The sequence below is a fragment of the Amphiura filiformis genome, chromosome 4 (assembly GCF_039555335.1).
Source record: "Amphiura filiformis chromosome 4, Afil_fr2py, whole genome shotgun sequence".
Classification (NCBI taxonomy): Eukaryota; Metazoa; Echinodermata; class Ophiuroidea; order Amphilepidida; family Amphiuridae; genus Amphiura; species Amphiura filiformis.
The window spans coordinates 85,368,680-85,388,626 of NC_092631.1; the positions used below are offsets into that span (position 1 = coordinate 85,368,680).

Consider the following 19,947-nt stretch of genomic DNA (forward strand, 5'->3'; position numbering starts at 1 on the left):
CTTTATTCCTGTTTGAACGATTATGGTCAAGTCTTCCATGGACAGTGGTGTATGGATTTCAAATAGAATAGCCCATTGTGTAACAAACAAAAAGCAATGTGACAACTTTGTGAATGGATTTCTATGAACAGTTTAATGCATCATGCCTGGCCAGGTATTAAGATTCAACAACATACAATGGTTGATGACAATTTAAACTTCACACTTTCATCAATCACAATTTACAATTCCATGAGTAATACGGCTATATCAACCAGAAGAGCAGTGGGGTTTCATTCAACTTTAATTTGTTGACATTATTATGAAATCAAGTAGGAATTACACACGTATAGACCCTCCCTCGGGTCCATGGAGAACGACTGGTAATGTAGATGTATATAACATTAAATAAACCCGATACATGGACCCTTCCAATCTGTAGGCAAATTGACTTCCAGTTCCCAGCAGTTTGTGGGAATTCACTTTTACATCCTATGTCAGACGAGTTTTCTATATATCACGTCCGTGGTCTCACTATGTCTTGCCGTTTGTGTAAGACTTGTGTAAGCGGCTACTCAGCCTGACCAATCAATGTAGAGCTCAGTAAGCAAGGCGATATTTGAAATGAGTTTTCATTGATAGTCTGTTAACCAACGCACTCGCAAAATGACAATAGAACTGGGTCATGCATGTTATGTGCCTACCATATTTGAATTTTAAAACAATGGGGGGCGGGCAATATACTTAATACGTGATGTATCAGAAAAGGTGCGACATCGCCATGTTTGCGATGTATCATAGGAAAAAATAATATTTTTTTAGTTTGTCAAAAAAAGGTGTTACACGCGAATCGATACTCAATAATACTTAATAATGTGATTTGAAATGTGCACAATTAATTTTTTTCTATCGATTTGCGGTAATACCGCTATATATTGACAAACTCAAAAATATTGTCACGTGTTCCTATGTAATAGCATGGTAATATTCAATTATGCGGACTTGATGTCGACCTTTTCCCATGATACATCACGATTTTTCCCATGATACATCGCAAACCGCTGGCGGCGCCCTTATTGCGAATAGCGAGAATTGACGCCACAGTCACGTTACATAGCTTGATAATTATTTGGAAGTCAGTTTACTATCAAAGCGGAACAGTCTCGGATTAGGAGAGCTATTATAAAAAATAAACAAGTTGGTGTGTAGATTAATTGAGTTTTCGTTGACGCACAGTGCTCCAGGAGCACTATAACTTTGTTGCCATTAGTTAGGGCTTAGTGGTGTGTTTGGTTTTAATCTTTGGAGTGAAGGAGAAGGTGGTTTTAGCTCTAATTAATAATATTTAGGGACCATTCACAAACACTTGTTAGGGGGGCCTGATGCAAAAGGGGGGCCCTGAAATTTGTTGACCCTCCTAAGGGGGGGCCTGAAAAAAAGACCACAACTTTTTTCCAGGGAAAATTGAGTTTATATGCTTTTCTATGGGCTTGAACCATTATTTTCATGTCAAAAAGGGGGGCCCTGAAATTTTTGAGGTCTGTAAAGGGGGGCCCCGAAAAATGTTCGCGATGAAATTTTTTTCATCAGGCCCCCCTCTAACAAGTGTATGAACGGTCCCTTATGCAGCCTACATGTACATTATGTGTCTACTAACATGCATAAACACATGTGACACACTCAAAAAGAATGAGTCTAATGTTGACAATTTTCAAAATCAATTTTTGTTCTTTGCCTAAAAAGTTACCTTTTTCAGAGTCTTGGTTAGCAGCGACGTAGCGACAATTTTTGTTCATTATTCTTTCAAACCTCATTACAACTGGACTTTTCATTACAAGTGATTCTCTAACTTTAAAAACAAAGTAGAATGTATCGCCTGTTTTCATCAAGAACTCAAAATTAATTGTGTCACATTGTCTACCACTTGACATGTGGCGTCATTGCCCTGCAGTGTGCGTACGCATCGTAGTCTGCTAAGGGCATGTGCATTTTAAATCGCCCGCCACATTTCATATAGTACAGGAAAGCCATTGAACACTGTAGCGGCTCGTTCGAGCATATCGATAGACGAGTCCCTCGCCTTTGTTGATAAACAGTGATGTCAAGTGGTCTATACTGACTATAATACAACGCTAGTTTTCAAGATTAATCCTGATTTCAACATTTTATTTTCTTCTTCCTGACAAAAGTACAGACTTGCAGAATATTTTTGTTGTTACCATGTTAACAAAATCATGAACTTGTATATTTGATATACATTTGACAAAAATAAAGATTTTTTTGTTCTATGTATTATATATAGTGCTGCTGAGTCTTATTTTATGTTTGTCTGCACAAAACAGACCTGGTCTAACTATGGAGATAATTCCTGTGAAGAAGTAACTTTTTGGAATTCATATACCTTTTTCTATATTAGCATAGATCATGTTAAGGGCAAATACATCTTGCTTAATATTAGATACTATTAGATACATGTGTAGTTTAATTTTGGACTTTACTAGAAGTAAAGGAAAAGAATAAAGTCTAACCTCCAAAGTTAAACCAGGTCTAACATTAGACCAACTTGTTTACGGACTGTATTTAACCTCCCATTTTCACATGTCTTTTGCTGTTGTGGCTTTAAATTAAATCATCTTAAGGGTAATTCCACGTTAGTCGCGTTACACTTTGACCAAAATGACAAATTCAATCACATGCTGTGTAATTATACAAAAGAGTTTAATGATTCATGTTCTCTGCACAAGTAACTATAGTCACAATGTATCTAATCACACAAACAAAACACCAGTGGATACGACTATGTAAAATTTACAAATGGAAATGACGCTGTGAGTCAAAGACGCGCTAAAATTAGGCTTTCACTAATCCACCTTTTCTCTTCAAACTAGAAGCTTGGTGAAAATATTCATATTAGTGTGCGAGTCACATGGGCGATATATGAAATGACATGACTAGATCATTTGGCTGAACTTTTAACATGCCAGTTACAAGTTAAAAGTAACACTTGTATTAATCATGGACAACCATTTTATTGAAAATTTGAAGTGATTTATTACATCCTACCAAACGAATTCTTCTTCCAATAAAATGGTCCATTTTGGCTTTCAATTTTTCAACTCTTTTCTGCAAAAAATTACCTTGGTAAAGATACTCATAATTAGTCATATCATCAGGTAATAGTATCAGCGCTATAAGTTTAATACCCTGTTAAAAAATGTTACTCAAATGATTGCTCAATTAATTTTCCTCAACAGTATTTTTATGAGATACTTGTACCAATCTTTTGAGTAAGAATGTTTAACATGATATTAAAAGGATTAAACTCATAGCTCTGTATGTGAAATGTTATACTGGTACCTTGGGATACCTGGCAAAATATGCCAGGTATCCCAAGGCAATGAAAAGAAGAGAAATTAAGACCAAAAATTGATGATGGTAAACAACAATAATTTTCTGAACAGTTTCATCTGTAGGATTGGTTTGGTTATCAAAGGTTTAATTTAGGTAAACAAATCCACTCACTCAAATATGACTCACTGCTTGTACCATCACACTCTGGGAATGAGGCTACAGCCGCTTTCCACGGGAGAAGCAGTGAACCAAGTCACTTTTGAGAAAGCCATCATCCGAGATGGCGAAAGCTAAAGACGTGAGTAGTTTACTCGATTTGTTTACCTAAATTAAAACTTTGATAACAATATATTTACTTTGCAGAGTTGTGTGTTAGGCAATTTACATTTTAAAACTGAAATGGGACTTAGGCAGACTGATGTTTAATGTAAATTGAGTTAAAACAAAAACCTAGTGGGTATTTATAAACTTGTAAAAGAATTTGGGCTGTCGTCGGCAAGCTTTTGGCTTTGCGACAAATCCTGACGTCGACACGTTGTCGACATACATGTAGACAACAAATCAGATCAACTAAATTGACCAATGGTCCTGACTGCCAAAACACTGTGATCGTCACAAAAGTAAAAACAAAGTATGAAAAATACTCCGAAAAAGTATGGATTACCATTGAATATGCGCTATGCTTGCTCATAAACATAAAATGCGCTCTTGAATAAGGGAAGTTTGGAAAAGATGGTTGGGGAGATGGTGCAGTATTCCATTTTTGTTCTCTTATTAAACTTTTGCAGCTTAGCCATCGCAATCATTGTGTGATGCTGCCATGCTGGAGCATACTGCTACATGCCTAGTAAACATTTTTGTTCCTTCTTGCTTGTCAACAATTTGACTAGTATTGTCGACTGTCGGGAAAATGTGCCTTGTCGACAACATTGTCGACAAAGACCTTGTGGATGACAGCCCTAAAAAGAATACTGCTTGGCCAACACCCACTCTGAGTAAACAAGCAAACAAACTTTTGAATCTGCAACATTTTGTTGGTCATGTGAAACAAACACATAGTTTAAAACCGAATTATCATGGTCATAGAAATATTTCAGGCGTGTCATAATTGTGTCCAGCATTGTAAACTTTTCAAAAATATAATATGCCTACATCATAGATTCCTCTACCACCACAGAATGTGTTCTCATGTGTTGGTTTAAATTTGATTTGGAACTAAAAGTATTGTAGCAATACTGACATACAAGTTGATTTTTGTGGCATTCTTCCATATGCTTTGCCAAGCTTATATTACTATCATACTTAGTCCTGCACCTGTAACACTGAAAACCTCTGTTCTCATCTTTCCCATGATGTTTCTTCATATGATATGACACACACAGTAAATTCTTCATTCTTTTTCCACAGTATTCACACTGAACTTTCTCTGTTGTCACATGTGTCATCTCGTGTAATTGACGTCCTTCGCATGATGAAAACGCTCTATCGCAGTGCCGGCACTTGTATGGCTTTGCTCCTGTGTGGGATCTTTGATGTCTATTATAGCTGTTCTTGAATGAGAACGATCGTCCACAAAGGTCGCATAAGTATGACCTTCCATTATGTACCGCCTTTAAATGTTCCCTCATGTTTCCAGCACTTGCGAAGGCTCGCCCGCAAGTGGGACAACTAAACTGTTTAGATTCAGCGTGTAAAGTTCTTTCATGATGTTTCAAGGAGCCTGCACTCGAAAAATGTTTGCCACACATGATGCAAAGAAGTGAATTAGACACTGGCAAATGCTGTCCTATACATTTATGTTTTGTCAGATTGTGCTTCTGCTGATATCTTTTATGACATGTCTTACATTCATGTTTCTTGATGCCTTTATGAACAAGACTACAATGCCTATAAAGGGAAGACTTTTGTGAAAATGTTTTGTGACATATAGTGCATTTGTTGGTTAGATTTGTTTTTAATTTTGATTTGTCCGTCTTCGTTGATTCATTTATTGTATTGCCGTCATCGTTTTCAGGAAACCACTCATCATTATCTGTAGCATTGATTATCTCATTTTGATTTTCTGCCAAATCTTTGGCCTTCTGTCTTGATCTTGTAGTATTAACTTGCAATTTGTTGTCTGATTTCTCTTTTGTCCCTTCCTTTCGCCTTGCTTTTAACAAATTATTTGCATCGATTCCTTTGTCTCTTTCTTTATTCTCCTCATCACTTTCATTTGTTTTCCCAGTTCTCCGCCCATTGTTATTTTTGATAATTGTTTTAGCCTTCCTCTTTCCAACAACCAAATATCCAGCTCTGCGACCAGACCTTGTTTTCAACATGCCCTTTCCATTGTCGTTTCTCAATTTGTCATTGCTTAATTTGCTTGATTGTTCCACAGACCCTGACAATGTTTTGTTCTCAGATTGTGTTTTTAACTGAACATCAGATTCTGTTTCTAGACACAATTTGATCTCTGTGCTGGCCTCAGATGTGACCTTTTCATCACTCCTACATGTATTGGCTTCATTTCCCGCATCAGTCAACACACTATAATTTTTACAGGATCTAACATGGTCAATTAAAAGTTCAATATTATCAAATCCTTGATGACACTTTCCACACAAGTATGAGTTTAGTTCTGCTTCAATCACACCTGCCCTGATCATATTTTGTGATGTATCTTGTATGCTCTTGATGTCCTGTACTGTACTCTCATTACTAAATCTATCAGCATCTATATTTTTGCATTTTCTACTCTTCAAATTTACACAAGTGCCACTAATGGGTTGCTCTTGTGAGGCTGGATCTCTTTGCAAATTCTTGTTGCTGATACATTTTCTTACAGAAGTTATTGGAACAGTTGTCCTGCACTTGGAGAGTAGCCCACAATGTTCACAGATGAAGTGCCCTTTCCTGATTGGTTTTCTTTGTCTTTTGAGTTCAGTTTCTTTTCTTCTCAACTTATATTTTCTTGTAATGGTAGCGTTATCTTGCTTTGGTGATTCTAATGACTTGTTGGTACTGGTAGATGTTTTTACTTGTACTTGTGAAGTTCCTGCACGGGGGAAACAAAAGAAAACAAAAATACAATGGTTGACTGCACTTATTAACGCAAAGACAATTAGAAATGAGAACAGAAAAAACTAACACATCACCAGCAAGATTATGACTAATAAACTGTGCAGACTCTCATTCATCTGATTCCGGTATGTTAAAATTACCGTAGATTTTCATTTAAATCTGGTCAGCAGCCACACATATACCTATTTTTGACGGATGGACCAATGTTGTGAAATTGAAACCTTCAGACTTCAGCTGGATATGAAAAGGACCCATATAAATATGGACCCAGGGCTTATTATGAGTGCCACCCCTGGGAAAATGTTTTTATTATATTCTTAAACTTCTTCCTCTTTCATTTGACACCATTTGGGGGTTCATACCTTTGTGGCATTTAAAGATATATGTCCATTTCAGACCAAAAGGTTGGTAAGTAAGTAAGTAACATTCACTAATATACATGTAGGCTGATACCATTCCATGGTTCAGCAAAAAATGTTTTTCTGGAATTTCCAAAATAATGGTTCATGATCATCAGAGAACATACATACATTTCCCATAATGCATTTCTTTTGTGTACTGATTTGCTATTCAGTATAATATTGCTTGATAATAGTGACAAGACATACCTCAATTGCAAGATCTGGATGAGCTCTGTTTATTGAGGTATTTTTTGTCACTATCAACCCATATTGGACTGAATAGCAAATCGGTATAGGGAAGAAATGCATTGTTGGAAGTGTGAGATATATCTTCTCTGATGGTCCATATTCTTGTGCAAAGTAAAAACTTTTTTAATTAATGCAAGATAGATTATATAGTAGTTTGGGCAAGGGCACACAAACTTTAGTTATTTTTACCTAATTTGAACAAGAATTCTGAGAGGAGCTGAAATAAGGCCTAGTTATAGACTACTTGACATGTGATGTCATTGCCCAGCAGTGTGCGCGCCAATTTAATATGGCAATTTCCATCGTTCTTTGCTCTGCAGTGTGCGTGACGGATCGTAGTTTGCTCAGGGCACATGTGCATTTTAAATCGCCCACCATATTTCATATAGTACAAGAAAGCCATTGAACAGTGTAGCGGTTCGTTCAAGCATATCGATAGACCCGTCCCTCACCTTTGTAGATAAACAATGATGTCAAGTGGTCTAAAAACATGTAATAAACATAAACCTGTCACATGATTTTGTTTGTAATGAAATCATATTTCATACCATTTGTATGCTCTTCACTCAACGAATGTGTACCGTCATCAGCATCATGTGCACTGGGGAAACTCATCAGTCCTGGATTGGTGGATGGGCCATGAAATGACATGGTATAGCTCCAATATGTATTAGTTGCACATAGGTAAACCTGATATACAAAAGAAAAAGATTTACAGCAATTATATGTATTCAATTAGGTACCGTAAAACCCCGTCTACAAGCATATATAGTGTTTTTGATGAAAGTTTAATTAATACGATACATGCATAAACATGCCAATTCAATAGATTGGTCTTACAATAATACTTGTTTGTATGTGCTTGGATCTGTAACTTATTTGCTCTAATTCCATAATGGTGACTGGATTAATTTAGTTTTCATCAGAAGCACTCTATATGCTTGTAGACGGGGTTTTACGGTATTTCATGATTTTAGCATAATCCTCTTTTTAGGGCATGGTTCAATAGATAATCCAAGAAAAAGCCTTTTTCCAAAATTTCAGTTGATTTGGACATTGAATTTGCAAGTTATTACTAGCATAAAAATATACGCATGTATTTATACAGCACCCCATAAGCCCGGGGGTCTAATCAGAATTATACTTGTAAGCATCCGTGTGAAAGAAAGCGTGGATTTGAAAAGCTAAACGAGGATCCGCTCGGATCCGCGATTAGGGTCGCAAAACACTAATTTTAATGGAAGAAGGGGTGTTTTTTTAATTAAAGAACTACCCTTTATTTAAAAGGTGCCCCATGATTATGAATGTGTGCCAAAAATTCCTTGTCCTCCCCCCCCCCCCTCTTAGCTTGCCCCTCCCCTTTTGGCTCACAAAAAATTTCTCCCACCAGGGCTCATAATTATTACACACTGTCACAGCCCCTAAATTAATTTTTAATGCTTTGCCCTCTCAGCTTTAAATATTTGACAGCTCTATAAAAAGCTGAATTTATACTCGATCGCTGATAGATTGCAATGTACAACTTTTGGAAAAGAATTTTGCGATGCATCGCTCATTGCTTTTGCATAAACTTATCACGGCGATAGTGATTGCAGACAATTATAATATTAATTAATGCCATGACAAAATATTAGAACATCCTGCTCATAACCGAAAGTTAATAATCGAGAAAGGTAGATTTTAATAGATCCAGTTGGTTGGAAATGATTGGTTGATGCATTCAAGTGTCATGCGTCATTGCAAAAACGATGACGCAGTGATTTGTATCGATTCATCGGCTTGACTCTGAAAAAAGTAAACACTAAGCATGCGTAAGAAACGCTTTTCTGCAAAAGCGATCAAGTATAAGTTCAGCTTTATACTTGTGACGTAATCCCCGATTGATAGCTTCATCCACCATATCAAAACTGGCATTTGGTAACAGAAGAAAGCTCATATTTTTCTGGAAAATGACAGTCTTGACAGTAAGAGCTGGGTGGGTGCCTAAATATTATTGGTCAGTAAAAAGGGTCCTATATCAGCTGGTTTCATACTTTCTGCCGCTTGCTGCTGAGGGGCGTGGCGCTTCATCATGCCGCTTGCACTTGTCTGCAAGTGGAGCGGCACACCGCTGAGCGGCATGACTCTGAAAGCCACCATTGCCGCTCAGCACTGCTTCAAAATCGTATTTTGTTCTCATAGCGTGCTGCTGCGCGGCAAAGTGGTGGAGTGATTGATACATGTATATCAGTTTGTCGCTGGTCACCGCTAGTGTTCCTGGTGCGACTGCGCAGTGAAGTAAAATCTTCAAAGTGGCAAGAAAGTATGAAACCAGCATAATGCTGGGTACCGGTATATACTTTCTTGTCTGTGGTTTCACACTTTCTGCCGCTTGCCGCTGACTCCGGTGTGACGATTTATCATGCCACTTGCACTTGTTTGCAAGCAGAGCGGCACATGACCGCACATCGCTGAGCAGCAGCAACATGACTCTGATGAAAGCCACTCAGCACCTCTCCAATTCCAAAATCGTATTTTGTCCTCATACATCAGAGTGGCCCACCGCTCCGAGTTTATTTGAATTCAACTCCAAGCAATGCTGGGCACTGCTTGGGCAAAGCGGTGGAGTGATCGATATATATATCGGCTTGCCGGTGGTCACTGCTAGCGTTTCTGGTGCGACTGCGCAGTGCTTCATCTTCACAGGTTGGTATTTTCATTTTTCACATGCTCCAGATCAGTGTTTAGGGTGTGCAATTTTGAGGGCCTGCTTGAGGATGACAAATGAAATTGACAACACAAACTTTTTTTCAATTGAAAGTATATGAGTGCCCTTCAGTTCACCCCCCCACACCCGCCACGGGCCCCAGCATTTTATTCTTCTAGTAGCACACCGTACCCTTTCCCAGCAGTGCTATAATTTTCCATATTTAAATTGTACAATGCAATATGAACTGCATTGTATCTTTTTGGAAGAGAACTTTCCATACGAGAAGAGAACTTTGATAATGTTCATGTAAATGACATACCAAATAATGTTCATGAAAATGTCTCTATTGTAAACAATACCTGTGGCACATGCTCTAGGAAAATTATGCCTGTGCAGAAAACTTTTTCATGTATCCAGTGTTCTTTATTGTTTCATAGAAGTTGTATTGATATTGATTGTGACGAAAATACCTCTTTCTGGTGTGAATCTTGTTTCTATAGGACTTGTTTGAACGAGCTTCCTTTTTGTAATGAGCCTTTTGTTGATCTGAATTGTATTCTTGGTAAAGGTTTAAAAATTGCTCATCTTAATATACAAAGCCTCAGATACAAAGTTGATTACATTGATATTTTTCTTCACAATAATGATATTGATATTATGTGCTTAACAGAAACTTGGTTGTCTAATGATATTGATGATTCTGAAGTTAAAATTAATGATTATAATTTGTGTAGAATTGACAGAAAACATCTTACACATGGAGGTATTGTTTGTTATATTAAGGATTGTATTAACTTTAAAGAAAATACAGATCTTCTTATTAATGATGTAGAAGCATTATGGGTGGAAATTTATCTCCCTCACACAAAACCAATTATTCTAGGTACGGTGTATCGTGTTCCTGATGCAAAAGCAGATTACCTTGATCAAATTGATTCCATGTTCCAAAATTGTGCTTCCGACTGTTTATGATGATATTTTTATTCTTGGTGATTTTAACCTTGATATTTCAAAACCTTCTCTTTCAAGAAAAATTTCTGGTCTGGCAAATCACTCTCAGCTTAGCCAGCTTATTAATGATTTCACTCGATTACTCCAAAGACTAACACTATTATTGATCTTGCATTTGTCTCTAGGCCAGAGACTATAACTACCTCTGGTGTCCACAGCCTTGGTCTTAGTGACCACTCACTTATTTATCTTGTTCAGAAGTTAACAAACAAATTAAGTCGCTGCCTAAAATGACAAAATCAAGATCATATAAAAAGTTCAATGAAAATGACTTTGAAAAATCTCTGAGTGATATAAATTGGAATGTAGTGTATAATTATAATGATGTTGATAAAGCTTGGGAAGTGTGGAAAGATTTGTTTAATAGTGTTTGTGATACCCATGCCCCTGTCAAAGAACAGCGTGTTAAGGGCTCACAACCAGAATGGGTCAACAGTGAATTCCTCACATTATGTAAGGATCGTGATTATTTCTATGCCAAAGCACACAAAACAAATGACCCTCATGATTGGCAAGAAGCAAAATCATATCGTAACAAAGCTAACAACATGCGTTACTATCTTAAGAAACGATTTTATTCTGAATCTATTGCTAATAATGTTCATAACTCAAAGAAATTATGGTCTACTCTTAAGAAACTTCTTCCTAACAAATCTTGTCCAACAACCTCAAGTGTTAAAACTGAGAATGGCTTTACATCATCACCTAAAGAAACCACAAATGTTTTTAATGAGTACTTTACTTCAATCGGTACTCATCTTGCAGATAAATTTAATAATATTAATTCACATGATCTAAATAATAATTGTTCACCAAATGTATCTAAACCAAAGAGTAATTTTAACTTCAGTTACATTACTCCTGATTTTGTCTATGATCATATTTGTAAATTGCCTAATAATAAGTCACCTGGTCTGGACAATTTCAGCGTTCAGCTGCTCAAATTAGCAGCTCCGTACATATGTATCTCTCTGTCATATATTTGTAATTTGTCTCTTTGTACATCCATATTCCCAGCAGATTGGAAAAGGGCTAAAGTTACCCCTATTTTCAAAGCTGGTGATAAATCTGATGTAGGAAACTACAGACCAATTTCTGTTCTTCCAATTGTTTCTAAAATTGTTGAAAGAGCTGTTCACAATCAACTTTATTCTTATTTAACCAATAATGGTCTCTCTCAGTTAATCAGTCTGGCTTCCGTGCCAATCACTCTACCACTACTACTTTACTTGATGTTGAAGATTATATTTTGAACAACATGAATGAAGGTCGTGCAACAGGGCAATTTTCCTTGATTTAAGTAAAGCCTTTGACTGCATGAATCATGCCATCCTGCTTGATAAACTTTGTGATTATGGTATTACTGGATGTTCGTTAGAGTGGTTTAAATCATATCTTAGTGGAAGATCACAGGTTGTAAATATTAATTCTTGTATTTCTGATTTTAGTAATATAAATATTGGTATTCCTCAAGGCTCAATACTTAGGCCACTTCTTTTCATCATTTTTGTAAACAGTCTTCCTAATAATGTCACCTGTAAATGTACTATGTATGCAGATGACACAACACTTCTTTGTACTTCTGATAATCCAACTATTCTTGAATCTGAGCTTCAATCAAACTTACTTAAAATAGCTAGCTGGTTTCAAACTAACAATCTTACTTTAAATGTAAAGAAAACTAAATTTGAACATGGTGTTTGGTACACGTCATATTCTTGATAAATTTAATGATATCACTTTGTATTACAACAATGATTATATTGAGCGTGTTAATCAATTCAAATACCTTGGTGTTGTTTTTGATTCTTTTATGTCTTGGTCAGAACATGTAAGTAAATTGTCAGCAGATATCTCCAAAAGATGTGGTGTTATAAAACGTGTTAAATATTATATTCCTAATTATATCCTAATTATGCTTGCAAATGCTATTGTTATGCCCAACTTTGACTACTGTAGTCCAGTCTGGTCTAATTGTTCAAATGAGCTCTCAAGTGCACTTCAAGTTCTTCACAACAGATTAGCACGTATAATCCTGTCTGCTGACCCAAGATGTCCAATTAATGAGATGATGAATTCTTTGAAATGGGTTAAACTAAATGACAGATGGAATAATCACATGTTAACTCTAATCTTTAAATGTCTTAAAGGTACTGCTCCATCTTATCTTTCATCTCAGTTTACCTTCATGCACTCTGTTCATTCAAAAGGTACCAGAAGTCAAACTTTTAATTTATTACATGAACCATCTTGGAATAATAATGCTGGTAAGCGCACTTTCCAAATGAGAGCAGTTAAACTTTGGAATAATCTTCCTGTTAGTATTTGTAATAACTTTGATAACATGAGTATTTTCCAACTTAAGAATGCTGCATTTGTAAAACCTGCCTTGAAATAATATTTTTGTAAAATGTTGTTATCACTGTACATGGTGATGTCATGTAAATTAGTTTTAATTTATATTATCATTGTACAAATCTGCATCTCACATTTTGCTGTATTGTATTAATTATGTTATGTTTTACCAGAGAAGATGAGAAAAGAGGAGATCGCTCGAACATATAATCCGATTACCCACAGTTAACCTCCATTCACTTTTCTTTGTTATGGGTACTTAAAATACCACTTGAAGCTTCCTTTGTGGTAATCTGTTCATCCGACACACGCTCGACTGATTCGGTAGTTCTCTTAGTGGAGAAAATATTCCCACACGGAAGTACATCGTTAAATTCCCAATTTCAAGCAGTCAAATCATGCTTTTTTTTCTTTAAAACAAATAATACTAACCAGGGTGACCATGATGTTTAAACAAGTGAAAAAGCATCATATATAACGCAACTCCCATTAAAAAAATCAAAAGTTTTGTTAAGTTATGGAAAGTCAAGCATAATTAATTTTCCAGTAAAATTAATATAAGGTCAAAGGAAAAGAAATTTAAATGATAAGCATTTGAATATTTGCGGCAGTTTACGGAAGGTTGTGTGTCTTGAGCCCGCCACCAAAAAAAGGTGGCGACGTTACATTTTGCCAAAGTCGACTCAAAACAAATGATGATATCTCTGTCAAGCAAGAAGGTATTGTCATGCTTGTGGTCTCATTTTATTGCTAAATAAAATGCACTTTCAACCCTGTAAAAAGAAATACTTGAACTTTTTTAATACTGACACTGTGTTTCATAGAATTCAGAATGGGCAGGATGGCGGTGGTGGGGGATGTGGTGGTGGGGGATGTGGTACACACAAACTCTATGGGATTTGTATTTTTAGTGCCTAATCTGCTTCTGTAAAGGCTGTAAATTGGATTTGGACTCTATTTAGCATCTAAAACACTCATGGCCTTACAGCTAAACAATTCTACTAATTGTTTTTAATAATTTATGATTGGTTTAGTCTAGAAAATACAAACTTTTCCATACAAAACTACCCGTTGTCATATTAAACACTGTAGTAAGTAATGCAGATGTCTTCAAAATCTAAAAGTTACTGTAAAATTTTAATTACTTATCCTATCATAGTCAAAGTATAGATTTTCTGAAGGAAATTTGACGAGGAATCTAAATATGGACATATTTTTTCTGTATGGGTTAGGGGAAAATGTTTAGGTTCAAAATATGTTGAATTGTAAAAAATCTAACATACTTTGGGACACCCTATATTCCTAGATTACCAAACAGCTGTGATTTTGGTTTCTAAGTCAGTTGGCTCTCCATATCCTCTAACCAAATGAATGTTGTTTACTTCCAGTTTATTACTGTAAGTTGGTAATAAGCAATGCATTGAGTGACCCATTTTTTTATCAAAATCTTTTTTATTCCACCCTGTATAACTTGCAGGTCACCCTGTATAATGAGTTGAAATGTATATATTTGAATTGCTTATGCCTTGAGCTTTCCAAAAATGTATACTTTTGCTAGTTTAGGGTTGATGATTGTCGAGATAATCTAATTAGAAACCCGGTTGGTGTAAAAATTCATAATATTTGTCATGTAACGCTAAGGGTGGCGAGTTCAGGACACACGGCCGGAAACTTAAAACTAGTGCAATCAGTTATTCAAACTCGTGTCAGTTTCTCCATATACTCCCGTTTTGTGTCCAAACGTGTCCAAAAATGCTATTTGGATCCAAAATGAGGGTCTTCTTCACAGGGATCTTGGGTCAACCTTACCAGTCGGTCATGCCAAACAATACAGAAATTATATTTCGCGGTCAACTGACGTCACAAATTGATATCCGGGCATGCGCTGTTTAGAGCTAGACAGTCGTGACTCGCAAAGCCACTTATCGTATTAGTTGATCAATCGGATTAGATCATTGTTTCCATCAATAGGCGGATACACACATTATTTATTTGATGTGGGCAGCGAGCGACCTCCTCTTTTATCATCTTCTCTGGTTTTACTATGTTGTTTTAACTATGTTATGTACTTGCAGGGCCTCCTTGGAAATCAGTGCTTAGTCATTGAAGGGGCTACCCTGCCTAAAGAAAGTTTAAATAAATAAATAAATAAATAAGAGAACACTTTCAATTATAGTAGTAAGTGACAATTAACAGATATGTGACATACTTAATTTTGAGACAGATTGATGTTGTAAACATAGGTGAGTGTAAAACCCTTTTGGATTTGCAAATTAGGCATCTACTCTGTCCTTCACCTCGCATACAAAACTAAACCAGATCATTCTTGTTAAGAGACCACCTTTCAATTAGTAGCAGTGACAACAGATGTACCATAGTTGACTGATGTTTGAAACATGTATGAAGGACCTAGTTGGTTAAGCTAAGATACCCTTAATAATAGTTTGGGATTTTCAATGAATGAATGAATGAAAGAATGAATGAATGAATGAATGAATGAATGAATGAATGAATGAATGAATGAATGAATGAATGAATGAATGAAAGAAAGAAAGAAAGAAAGAAAGAAATAATAATATAATAATAATATTTATTTCAATTGTCATAAATTACAAACATGAAAAAAACACTAAAAGCAATTTAAATGACAATCCAGGAAAGAAGAAATAGACTAAACAGTCCAAACACAATGTGTTCTTCTTTCCTGATTATAAGTACATATAAAAATAATAATACATTCAAAAGAGTGAACACTCTAAGACATAACATATGCACATAGGATGTGTCAACAGAGCACAAGATAGGCCGCGGCAGCAAAATAAATTAATACACATGTGAACAATGTTACTACCTTAGAGTGGGCCTACATGTAACTCAAATTATACAACTATTGGAACTATGTAAGTTTCCAAAACATTTTTAGATATACATGCATATGAATTACATAATTACATCATAAAATGTTCTTTACACATTGCCTTAAACAAGTTAAGGGAGGGCAGAGCGGACATCAGTGGAAGTTCATTCCACAAGCGTGGAAAGGAAACAAAAACAGAATTGAAAAAGGCATTGGTATGAGAACTACAGTGGAGATATCTAAGCTCTTTAACCTTAGAAGGCTTGAAAAATTGGCAAAAGGAAGAAGAAGGACCAATTCCATTAATCAATTTAAAGCAGAAGATCAACCTTAACAAATCAAATAAGTTGCATGTTTTAAGTAATCCAAATTCGTCTAATCTAGACTCATATGAAAGATCAGAAGGACACCTCTTCCTATACATCAAGACTTTAGAAATCTTTCTCTGACTCTTATCTAACCTATCAAGCAGGCCAGTCTGACAAGGATTCCAAATTACAGCACAGTATGTAAGATGAGGGAGTATCAATGCTTTAAATAGATGCAGAAGAGCACTGAAGTGCATATGGCGAGAAGTTCTGATGACAAAACCAGTTAGGCGAGAAACCTTTTACAGATATTATCAACATGTGAAGTGAACGATAAGGAAGAGTTGAAAACAACACCAAGTAGTTTATACTCATCAACAACCTTAATTGGAATACCACCTAACTTGTATGTAAAAAGACTGCAAGCCCTAGACCTCGAAAAATGAACAACAGCACACTTAGAAGCATTAAGGGGGAGATTATTCTCAATGGTCCACCTGTGAATTCTGTCAAGATCTTTCTGCAGAGCAAGGTGATCCTCAAAAGTGCGAATAGAACGTACAAGTGTATGGTCATCAGCAAATTGAAATAAGGGAGTGGACAGGTTCTCATTAATGTCATTTACAAATAACAGAAACAAGATGGGCCCCAAAACAGAACCTTGAGGAACTCCCGATGTAACTGAAGCCCAATCAGATTTAGCTCCGCCAAAGATAACTCTCTGTTTTCTATCTGAAAGAAAACTTTTAATCCAGTTAAGAACATTATTCCTGATACCATGGTAATGAAGCTTTTGCAGCAAAATTGTATGATCTACCCTATCAAAAGCAGCACTAAAGAAAGAAAGAAAGAAAGAAAGAAAGAAAGAAAGATTGAAAGGAAAGAAAGAAATGCATAGGATTAGGAAGAAGAAAAGAACGAATGAAAGTAAGAAAGAAAGATAGGAAAGAAAATAATGAATGAAAATAATGTGATGAATGAAAAATGAATGTATGAAGGAATCAAGGCTGTCACGCAACAACTAAACTGTCAAACGCAGTCTATAAATCCAGACACATACAATGACCATCTACCTTGCTCCCTCAGACCCATCCAATTAATTAATTACCCAATTATCTGCATTGTCCCTACATGTAGATCAACTCAGATTGTGAAATGTAAAGGAAATGCAGTTGGTGACAGGTTTATAGATAAACAAAATGGAGTTGATGACAAGTTTGAGACCAAGACAGATGGTTATAAGAGCACACCTCCCACTTATAAGAGTATTTTGGTGGGTGCTACTTTAGTACTAGTTTGTAAGAATATTCGCGGCTCACGCCGCTCATACTCTTACTACTACTAAGACTTAGTTCTAGTTTATCATACATGCATATAATGCTGCATGCTAGTCTGAATAAAGTTTAAGCTTAAAGTTTAAGCTTTAAAGTTTAAGCTTATAAGTTTACTGACATTGCATTGTCATTGACTGATTAATAAAAATACAACAGGCATGACATGCGGGATTGTGGGTATGTATTTTATGCATGTATATATACGATACAAAATACAGGTAAAATATTGAGACTTGGGCAAGGTGACAAAAAGGTGGCATTTACCTGAAACGACTACTTTCAGTCTTCTTTTTCCTTGAAGTTTCTCCTAATCATCCTAATGCATGCTATCACGACTGTGCAAAATCGTTGGGGAGTGTGTATGGTTTACTCTCAGTTTACACTTGATCGCTGTTGTAGAAAAATATGTCGCGCGCATGCTCAGTGTGCACAAAAGAAGCCGTTTTTGCATACGGAGCATAATGAAAGTGCGATTCGCTTATCCACAAAGACGATCAGGTATAAACAAAACTTGACACATCATTTTTGTTTATGCACCGGCACACTATTACTTTAGCACCCTAACACTTTCACACCCAAGCACTTTCACTTTCGCGCGGTTCTGCTATAACCACACTTTCGCCCCTTCTTTTACCGCTAATAAAGCCGGGTAATAAAGGAACAGGGGCACTTCAAGTTGTGATCCACTCGAGGACTCCAACATACAAAAAAAATAAAAAAACATCAGAAACCAAGGACTAATTAGGCCCTATATATTTACTTATTAAGGGCTATCATCCCGGGGGTCCCAAATATACGGGGGTGGGGAGGTGGTCATAAATTTTTGGAAAGAAAAGTCACAAGATGACCACAGAAAGTGCGTTTATTTTATTAAAAAAGTCTGATTTCTAAACAATTTTAGCCTGTTTTAGGGGTAAGGTGTATCGGTGTGGGGGGTTCATAAAATGTTTGTTGCCAAAATAGGAGGGTCGCAATTTTATTGACGCTGACTTTTTGTAAATTTGGGACCCCTTCCGAAGAAAATGATAGCCCTTTATGTCATCATGGTCATAGTCCACAGAGCTGCGGCAAAAATGCCGTTCTCTAGACACGGACGTACGGGCCCTGCATCATATAACAATTCACCTTTTTGGTAAATCCCATAAGCCTTTGCGAGTACACCTGAGACCTCATCATTTGACATCACGAAGATCTGCGCCGATGCGCGCATCGTTTATTGAACATCGTTACTGCGCATTGCAAGGCGTCATGACGTCAAATGATAAGCTCTCAGCTAGGTGTACTCGCAAAGGCTTATGGGATTTACCGAAAAGGTGAATTGTACTGAATTACGCTTAAGGGGCTGTGCAATAATTATGAGCCCTGGTGGGAGAGTAAAATTGAATTGGGGGCAAGAAATTTTTGGCTAGCCAAAAGGGAGGGGGCAACCAAATTTTGGCAAGCCGAGCGGGGGCAATTTTTGGCACATATTCATGGAACACATTTTAGATAAAACGCTTAAATATGCAAATTTTCCTGCTCGCTGCGCTTGCAACATACTCCAGCCCATTTCAGGATCCCAAAAATTTGGCATGTGTAAAGGGGGGGGGCAAAGATTTTTGGCATGCCATGGGGGAGGGGCAATTTTGGCAGGCCGAAGGAAGGGGAAGCAATTTTAGCAAGCCATCTGAAGTTTTGCCCCCCCCCGGCTCATAATTATTGCACAGCCTAAATCATGATTAATATAACACATTATATTATTATGGGGATTGCCGGATTGGGTATATAATATGGCGAGTTAAGGGATAGGCGAGTTACTGAAAGTTAGTGGACAAGGGTGAAAGGCGAGTTAGCAGAAAGATGGTGAGTTGACTTAACATGTTTAATGTGCAAGGGGCAAAAGGAGGGTATACGGGGTGTCTCAGAAAGAATTACCGGGCGAATGAATTTGGACGTAAGTCGAGAAATATACATTTGAATCCAAAAATCTAAACATCAGCGTGTAGCCCATCTTATACGTCAATTTTACTGGAATCGGTTGACTGATTGCGAAGAAATGAGCGATTACATAACGCATGCATCAATTCCTTTCATTCCAAGTTTGAAAGAAATATCATTCAACACAATGCACAATATAGTGCTTAACTGTCAATGGGCTTTGTGTTTTGTTCGGTGAAATCCTTTTCGTTGTTTTTAAACAATCTGTTTCTCGCAAAACATTTAATTAGGTTTTGTTTAAATTTGAACACCTGCACGATATTGAAAATTAAAACTTGCACTATGTACATGTAAGATGACGATCGGTACTTGTAAATATATTTTTTCATTAATGTTGAAATAAATATTGCATGAAGAATTACTGCATTAAAGA

At 36.5% G+C, this 19,947-nt stretch overlaps 1 protein-coding gene across 1 annotated transcript; it reads right to left on the reverse strand.

Annotated features, from left to right (window-relative positions):
- Positions 1-1,856: 1,856 nt before the first annotated feature.
- On the reverse strand, positions 1,857-17,975 carry LOC140151571 (uncharacterized). The gene is made up of 3 exons (XM_072173961.1): positions 17,862-17,975; positions 7,592-7,733; positions 1,857-6,367 (listed from the first exon to the last, which is right to left on the reverse strand). Exons 2-3 carry the CDS (start codon positions 7,692-7,694, stop codon positions 4,479-4,481), a joined length of 1,992 nt encoding a protein of 663 aa, XP_072030062.1. The 5' UTR covers positions 7,695-7,733; positions 17,862-17,975; the 3' UTR covers positions 1,857-4,478.
- Between the last annotated feature and the right edge of the window lie 1,972 nt (positions 17,976-19,947).